A 9,016-nucleotide genomic window follows, 5' to 3' on the forward strand; every position below is an offset into this window, starting at 1 on the left:
GAAGATAGTTTCATTTGTTACTATTACAAACTTGTTTGCTTTTCATTTCGGTGAATGTGAGTTAATGACCAATCACTTTCACTTTTTTCTATTATATTGGCAGTCACTACGGGGAAGTGTATTATAAGAATACTTTGTGTAGCTGCATAAATATTGTTCTAACATTATGTTTGCAAACAGATTACAAATAATTCATTATTGTTAATAAAAATACTTACAAAATTAGTTACCCGATCTGAATTATTCTGGGAAGCCATAAAAGAGCCAACTGACCCCCTAGGTATATTTATTTAATGAATATTGTTCCAAATCCAAGTCTGTTTGTTACAGTTGAACCAATCCATCCAAATTTATTTCAGCTTTAATTCCAGTCATTTTCCATGTCAACTTCCCGCTGTTAAACCTTGGATTTTAGTTAATAATTGTTCTGAAATACATACATTTAAACCCAATGGTTCCAACCTAAAGCAAGGGAATCTGTGGCTTGTTTGCAATCAACAAACAGTATTTATCCAAGGGCAAGGATTTGGGAAATAGTTCTAAGTGCTTTGAAACAGAATTCTGCATTCTCCAAACTTACTTTATCCGCTGTATGCAGGTCCTTATCTCAAGCTGTTCACGATGCCGAACTTGTGACTGTTTGGTTCATGATGAGGAAATCATGGCGGGTTGGACAGCAGATGATTCAAATCTCAATACCACGTGTCCTTTCTGTGGCAATTTATTTCTGCCTTTTTTAAGCATAGAAATTAGAGATCTTCGACGACCCGGACGGTAATAATGTTTGAATTTTCTCAGTTTTAAATGATCAATTTTGAAGTCAGCATTTCTGGTTTTGGGGTTTTTGTTTGTTTTTTGGCTTTTTTAAATAATGCTTTTTCTCTCCCTGCAGCTATTTTCTGAAGTCCAGTCCATCTACAGAAAACGTGCAGTTACCATCACTTCATTCAAATTCAAGTGGAAAGTCCTGTAATGCTGCAGCTACTGCTGGTCTTACTACATCTCTAATGTCTGTTCAAGAGGACATACATTCAGATAGGTAAAGCCATGCATTCTTTGTGTATTTACATACATTTACATTTACTTGGGTTCTTTTTGGTTCAGCCTGGTGTTCTGTTTCACTCAGACATCTGTAATTCTATAGGTTTTATGAACTCTTTTAGGGTATTGTATCTATTAGCAGTGTGAAAGGGAATAAAACTTTCTCTGTAGTTGAGTACAGTGGCTGGCAAGGTAGAATTTGCAGTGTGAGATTATGTACTCAGCTCTGTTGCATGGGCTTTCTAGGTTTTCTGCTTGTTTCAGTACCTGTTTAAGCACTCGGAGGAAAACATTAAAATCTCTTTTTTTCTTTTTTTTCCTTAGCAATTCTAAGCAGAGTGACGATGCTTGTGCCAGAAGTATCCAGATCCCCTCAGGAAGAAGACAAAATACTTCTGGGTCAGAATGTACAAGTCACCCTGTAGCAAGGAGTATCAGTACTTTTGGTCCATTGGAAGAAGATGAGAAGGAAAACCAGAAGATCAACCATATCATTCCTACTGGTAGCCTGCCTGCTACTTTGCAAGGACCAACAGTGTGTAGTTTTTCTACCTTAAATGTTGTTGTTTCAAGTGTGCAATAGATTCCAAAAATGTAAAAGTATTAATTAAGAAAACAATCCTAAATTACCAGAAATAGTAGGTTTTTTTTATCTTAAGCTAAGATTTGTAACTCTAAGAAAACAGAAGCATTTTTAAGATACTGAAAAGATAGTTATGTTCCAATTAATGGCATTTTTCCTTTCTTATCTTAGGATCCTTTGGGCCTAGACTGGCGCTTACCAAGTCCTGATCCTATAACGGTTCCTTACCTCAGTCCACTAGTAGTATGGAAAGAACTTGAGAGCTTACTTGAAAATGAAGGAGATCATGCAATAACAGTGGCAGACTTTGTAGATCATCATCCTATTGTCTTCTGGAATTTGGTATGGTACTTCAGGCGCTTGGACTTGCCTAGCAACTTACCAGGATTAATATTGTCTTCTGAGCACTGTAATAAAAATTCAAAGGTATGGAATGTAGACTTGTGAGGAATGTTTGTTTTCCCATATAGGAAATCATTAGCTATTGAAATACTTCTCAGGAACATGCCTTACAGTGTACACTGCCCAATCCTATATTGGTAAAGAGTGTGTCAGCTGAGAGAAAACAGGCATAACTACAGAACCTGCACTCAGCAGTACTTATGGTGGGGTAAAGTGTTCAGTTCTTAGCAATCATGCTGCAGTTTGTGATCTTTGGTTGCAAAAAAGATACATTTCTGATGGGTTTTATAGCAGTTTTGTGGCAAATGAAGCAGTAGGAGGAGAAGGAGGTTATGATTTGAGGAGTGTAGGAGGATGCACAAAATACTTGCTGTATGTCACTGACATTCTGTTCAGTTCTGACTTTTCCTGTGAAAAAACTGAGTTTACTGCAGTTTTAATTTAAAATAATAATAATAAAATGAAGCTTGTAGATTTGATCTTAAATATGGAAGTTCTGTCATTTTTTTCCTAATAAAATATCTTCATGTATATATTTTCCTGCTCAGATTCCCCGAAACTGTATGTCAGAGGACAGTAAATATGTTCTTATTCAGATGCTGTGGGATAACATGAAATTGCATCAGGATCCAAGGCAGCCTCTGTATATTCTGTGGAATGCTCAGAGTAAGCTTTGTTTCTTGTGGGGGTCTTTCTTGTTTGCTTTTCTTTAGTGTGTGTTTTTTGTTTATTAATTGTGTCTTTGTGGATCAATTTTCATTTTGCACAACTAAAGAGTGTCTTGAAAAAAAAATCTCTATATAGTTCATGCGAGATACGTGACTGATTTTTGATGATGCTACTTTTTGTCTTACAGGTCAAAATCGCACTCTTTTGTTTGAGAGTGAGTGTTAAGTTTGGTGCTACTATTTTGAGTTTGTGACATGTTTTTTGGGGGAAGGTGGTTGTATATTTAGCAGTAAACTGCTTAAACAACTTCAGTTCTGCAGCATATCTGTTTCATATCATTGACCATTATCTCAAGTGGCTTTTTCTTCATTGGGAGGGGAAGAAAAAAGGGAATGTATTTCAGTGATGCACTGAACTTACATTGATGGTTCATCTTTTTATTATTATTTTTGGAGTTGCTTACAAATAATTTTGTTGCCGCTGTTAGATCACGTGCCTGGAAATATGCCTCATGACCCATTACAGCTATTGAGTTTTCTTCCATATGCTTTTTTTTATGTTGGTGTTTTGTTTGAATGTTTGTTGTTCTTCAGTACATACATGCCAACTTTTTTCACAGTTCTGTAGCATCCCACCATTTTTTAAGCACCTTTCTGATTTCTACACAAATCATGTGTTTATTCTTACAGTGTTTCTAATGTTTTTCAGCCCAGAAGTATCCAATGGTCCATTTGTTGCAAAAAGATGATGATTCTTTTAATCAAGAACTCTTGAGAAGTATGGTGAAGAGTATTAAGATGAATGATGTGTATGGACCAATGAGCCAAATATTGGAAAGACTGAACAAATGGCCACATATTAAAAGGCAGAGGTAAGAGTTCAAACACACCATTTTGGAGCAAGTTGGGACAGCAGTGGGGCTAATGCAATGTGAATGTTATTTGCAGTATTTATTTATTTTTCTTTTAAAGAAAACTATCAGCGATCTGATAGTATTTTCAAGTTTATCAGTCTAGTAAATACTTCTCAGTTTTTCTTCTTACTTCTCTTACATCTGAATGACGGTAGATGAAATTGCAAGTGTGTGTTTGTGTATTTTGCAACTAAACATTATATACTTACAGATCGTATTGGTTATACTTTAAAAAAAGAAACAGCCAATACTCACCTCCATTTACTCCAAGGATTCATTTAGTGGAGGTGGAGGGTGTTTGATTCTCCATTACAAAAATAAGGGGAACTGAGAGGGTAGGTTAAGTCTTGTATTATTTAGGAACCTTTTCTTTGTTAGTGGTGGAATTAGTGAAAATTATTTCTGTATGAATTTGTATTTCTTGCCTGGATTTACTGATTTTTATTTATAGTAAGATACTGCAGTCTTTTCAATAGCTGGATTTTTTCCAAGGTGTTTACTCAATTGTGTGCTTTTCTGCATTTTTATGTAATCATGAAAAAGCAAACTCCTTACCTGTCTGTGACATTTTGTGGAATTTGGCCAAGGATAAAAGCTGTGGGCCATGGGGAGAGAAGTGTGTGATGTAATCACATAGCTTCATTCCTTCATGAATAGGATAAAAAAAAGTAAAGCAAAAGCTTACGATAACATTGCAGTGCTGTCTTCCTCTCTTAAGAGGAAAGACTATTGAGGATTGAGAAGCAGGGGCAGATGAATACTTTCTTCTTGAGCTGGTGCTCTTTTGGTTGGATCACTGGTACGTTGAGTGCCTAAGTGCATCATTCTGGGGTCCGTTACAACATCCCCTCCTCTGGTGCAAGTTGTATCAAGGACCTACCCAAGCAATGTCCAAATCTGGGGAGTACAGAGCACCCTCCAAAGGTCAGTGCTGGCATTTTGGAGGTGATAATAGGGGGTGATGTTCAAGGTGCTTATTCTTATCTTTAAATGATACAATCTATTCTTAGTATACTTAATTTTTTTTTTATAGTAACTAGCATATAAATAAACTTTTTCACAATTTCAGGAGCCTGTATAGAGAAATACTGTTTCTTTCTCTTGTTGCCTTGGGAAGAGATAACATTGATATAGGTAAGTTTTATTAATTACTCATATAAGCACAGATAATGTCTGAGCCAATCCAATGTATGTATGTACTTCTCAACTTTAGAAAACTTTTTTTTTACATGCATGTCATTTTATGGTAAATACTAAGTCTTTTTATTGTTATTTACTTCTGATAAGCCTGTTAATTGTCATTATGTGTGCATTGTGGTTTCAAGCTAGATATGTAGGGATTGTTCTTCTGTTTCTGCAGATGCTTTTGACAGAGAGTATAAAATGGCCTATGATCGTCTGACAGCTAATCAAGTGAAGAATACTCATAACTGTGATAGACCACCAAGTACTGGAGTGATGGAATGCAGAAAGATCTTTGGAGAACCATATCTTTAAATATACTTAGGTGAAAAGCTATGACGTGTACCTGTGTAAAATAACCACTTCAGTCAAAAGGAACATCTCAGTCTTCAGTGTTTGAGAATGTATGTACGAATGTACCACGGCAGAAGGCCTTGGAAACATGGGGCCTATCTACAGTTGTGGCAATGGACAGAGTGAGAAATGGGCCAAATGGTATTTCCTTGTCCCTAGCCCTTTATGCAAATCAGTGTATAGAAAGGAAGATTCTAAAGAAAATCAATTTTCTAACTTAGGACAACATACTACATTTCCCTTATTAAAATATATATATATATATATGACAGGTGGACAGAAACAATGCACTGAAACTAGCGTGAGCGAAGTAAATTCTTCAAAATCTATTGTTTACATAGAATATTCATGATGTTATGAAGAGCATACAAAGTTGTATTATACATATTTTGAATTGTTTATAGTAAGTTGATATTTTTTTATTTTTTTTAAATTACTGGAGTGAATTTTAAATGGACTTGCTGCATAAGCAATACACTGCTTATTTGTTTTGCAGGACATTGCTGTTTATAGTAACTTGTCCAGTTACTTTTGAAGAGTGATTTGTTTTTAAAGCAGAGTAGAAAATGTAAACCTTCACCTAGACAGTGCGCTAGATGCAGGATTTCTCTCATGCACACATGGAAAGCGTATAACCACAGCAACCAGCAGGAAGGTATGGTGAAAGCTCTACTAACACTGATATATCTCTGTATAATGCTCTGTAGGAACATCTTTCTCTCCCATTTCCCTCACTTCCTGCTCCTTAGAGAGAGTCTGTAGCATATTGAAGAGTCCTACAGATGATTTTATGTCATCAGTGCATCTCAACAGTTGACGTTTGCTAACGTGACCTCATTACAGATGTTATACAAAATAAGTGACAGCATTCAAGTTCTTCATAAAAATGCAGTGATGCAGTATCTTGGTTGGATGTGTTTAAAACACACTAAATATGGTGAGCACATAATGCTAATCCAAAGCTTTTAACTTTTCTACAGTAGGTAAAACAGCCTTGCTACAGGGAATATGTTGGGAGTGTAACTTATTGAGGCATATTGTGAATAGTAAAATGTAATTTGAATGTCTGGTCTTTGTTTCATAGCGAAACAAGTTTTTCTTTTCTCTATGAAGAACAACACTATGTCAGTCCTTGTGGTGGATTCATGGCTTTTGAATTAGCTTCTTGTTTGAGAATGTTCAAAAAACATTGTACTCTTAGTCACATAGCAGCTCCACACTGGAAAGCAGGCTACAGTGAAAACATCAGAAGTCTTATGTGAAGGTGGGAATAGAGCCATTGAATTGTAAAAAATGCCCTAAACAAAGCAAGCAAAGCTTTAACAAATACTTTTTCTTTAGTCTTCGCAGTCCCCTGATTTTAATTTGTTGTTCCTTTGGTAATGTTCCTTAATGCTCACTCGTTCCATTACATTATATGTTTTATCTGTCTGCTTACTAGCAGGAATTTTTTACAAAATCTCTTTAGCTTGCAAGCATAGGAAAACAGCCACATTTAGTTGGATAGGAAGGAGATGAACCTTAAAGCTCACATTTACTCTATTAAATCAGATAGTGAGCCTCTTAGAGGCTTAAATGAGGAGTAGTGCTACTGTACTGCTCTGCATAACCTCTTCCCAGTCCACTGTAAAACAGTAATATGATGCTGTCCTAAGGATAAAGGATTTAAAGTTTTTAGAGCCGCAGGTATATGCTGATGCTAATAGCAAGATGCATTTTGATGTAAATGAAGTCTTGCTGGATACAACTGTCACCGGGTAATTCCTCTTCTCTATTCTGCTGCTAACTATGCAGCTGAGGTTTTTGGGTTTTGAAGTTTCCCCCACCCTGGTGTGGAGCTGGCAATGTTACACTTACCAACATTTGTCATGTTTAATTTATTTTAACAGCTTGTGAAGCTCTCATTCATACTGTCACACTTGTAAAATATTCCTCATGCACAAGCTGTTGCTACTTTTTCACCCAGGTACACTGTAAACTCTGTCAGTGTAGGGTAAATGTGTACCTGCTTCGTTCTTTTTAACTATTGTGAAAAATACCAGATTATTTTATAACATATTCATCATAAGTACCTGTTAGTGTGCATGTATGCTCTGCTCTGAACAGTATCTACACTGTATTTACCAAGTAAAAGTAGTGTATATAGATTCATATGTATTTGTGATGTTTACAGTGTAGTGCTCCAAGCTTTTTGCAGTTCTGCTCCCCCATCATTTACCACTTGGGGCAGCCACTGTGGACCTTCAAGCCATGAAGGAAGGCAAGAGCTTTTCCAGAGCTGCTGTGTTGTGTTAGAGGTACTGAGCTATGAAGCAAGCTTCATGCTTTCTATTTCAGTCTGGCAGGAGCAGCTGAGCCTTGTCTCTAACAGCCCCTCATGTAACAAGACGTTATGCTGCAACTGCGTATGCCTGCGCAGGGATAGATGCAACACTTGTCATTTGGCCCTCATCCTCCATTCTAGTCCCAGCTTAGTTGTAAGTATTTACAACAGTCTCTAACATTAATAAAGCCAACGAGTTTGCCACTTCATTCAGATATCAGCAGTCCGGTCAGTATTATCAGAAGAGTATATACTGTATCATGAAAAGGAGTTGTATATGCGTTGTTAAAACAGTCTCGCATCCTCAGTGACGCTCCCAAAGCATTGCTTTATTTGGGTGTGCTTTTAAATTAGTGTATCACATAGTATTCCATTAAGTGAAACCATTATACAGAATGAATTGCTTTATAAAGTCTGTTGCAAGTCAGTCCGCTGTAGAAACATTATAAGAAGGTGTAGTTGGAATAGTATTATACTTCAAGTGGAAAGTTATTCATATCACGATAATGTTCAAAGTGTAGGACATGGGTGGATAATTTTTAGGCCTCATCCAGTTCAACGTTGAAGCAGTTTACAGATCTCACTGTCCTTTATTAGAAAAGCAATTTGAGTATATTTTCCAATACAGCAAAGATGGATAAATATTTGAGACATATTTTCAATTTAAAATTTTGTATGAATTGAATTTTCTCCTTTTGTGTACAAAATAACGCCTCTGACAGAACCTTAAACAAAGGTTTTACATTTGTAGTGCAATATATATTTTGCTTTACTTATGGTTCCACTGGAATAAGTATTGGAGATGACACAGTGAAATGTGAAGAGAAATGGTGCTGTTCCTCTGACACTGCTAGTTCCCATTCTGAGGCAGTTTGCTGTTGGCACACTTACAGTCTGATGGATTAGACTTCTGCTGACCAGTTAAGCAATTTGTACCCCAAGGAAAAGGCAATTCCCGCATATGAAATCTTCATATGCACAATGGGAGATGCAAGTAGTAATAATAGAGAAGGGTAGTATCCCACCGCAGTTTGAAAATGGTACTTTGTTAGTCTGCAAGCAGCACTTTTAAATGAGTGGTTGTAGATTTGTAAATATGTAATGTTTAATTTTTATTTACCAAAAATACAGTATGTTGTATGTTTGCTTTGGTTTGTAGTTCCTTTAAAATATGCAAGTCGGTGTTCACAATGTTAAAATTTTTTTTTTTGTCTCATCCAAAAGAGTTTTACAGTGAGTCAATAAAAATCTTAAAATGGTTCTGGTTATTTTCATTAATGTTTTATTAGCTGGATTAGAATGACAAAAGTGTCTGCAGCTCAACTACATTGTTTGTTCACAGGAGGCATTGTTAGCGATAAACCGTTTGGGTTTGTTGATTGTTGACATCAGTGGTGTTTTTCATCATGGTTATATAAAGACAGTGCTAACAGCAAGAGTTAGTGCTGGAAAGAAAGATGTGTAAACTTCAGAGATGGGTCAACTCTTATTTGCCTTCTTGTAGCATGTCTGGTTTAGCTTTTCCAAGTGGCACTATTCTAACTGAGAT

The 9,016-nt window shown here is 36.2% G+C and overlaps 1 protein-coding gene across 7 annotated transcripts in view; it reads left to right on the forward strand.

The window, feature by feature from the left end:
* The window catches only part of DENND4A (DENN domain containing 4A), a 59,502-nt gene extending 50,775 nt beyond the window's left edge, over positions 1-8,727 (forward strand). For 6 of the 7 annotated variants that reach the window (XM_085515211.1, XM_085515210.1, XM_015873264.3 and 3 more), the window contains 9 exons: positions 599-774; positions 893-1,039; positions 1,366-1,576; positions 1,796-2,050; positions 2,575-2,692; positions 2,883-2,909; positions 3,404-3,566; positions 4,678-4,742; positions 4,969-8,727. In XM_085515211.1, the coding sequence (XP_085371337.1) occupies positions 599-774; positions 893-1,039; positions 1,366-1,576; positions 1,796-2,050; positions 2,575-2,692; positions 2,883-2,909; positions 3,404-3,566; positions 4,678-4,742; positions 4,969-5,105 (1,299 nt within the window). In that variant the 3' untranslated portion in view covers positions 5,106-8,727. The remainder of the gene's footprint in view (positions 1-598; positions 775-892; positions 1,040-1,365; positions 1,577-1,795; positions 2,051-2,574; positions 2,693-2,882; positions 2,910-3,403; positions 3,567-4,677; positions 4,743-4,968) is intronic. The other variant, XM_085515213.1, reaches the window with a different exon arrangement.
* Positions 8,728-9,016: the final 289 nt, after the last annotated feature.

This window comes from Coturnix japonica, chromosome 14, assembly GCF_054131305.1.
Source record: "Coturnix japonica strain WE chromosome 14, WE-NBRP24, whole genome shotgun sequence".
Lineage (NCBI taxonomy): Eukaryota > Metazoa > Chordata > Aves > Galliformes > Phasianidae > Coturnix > Coturnix japonica.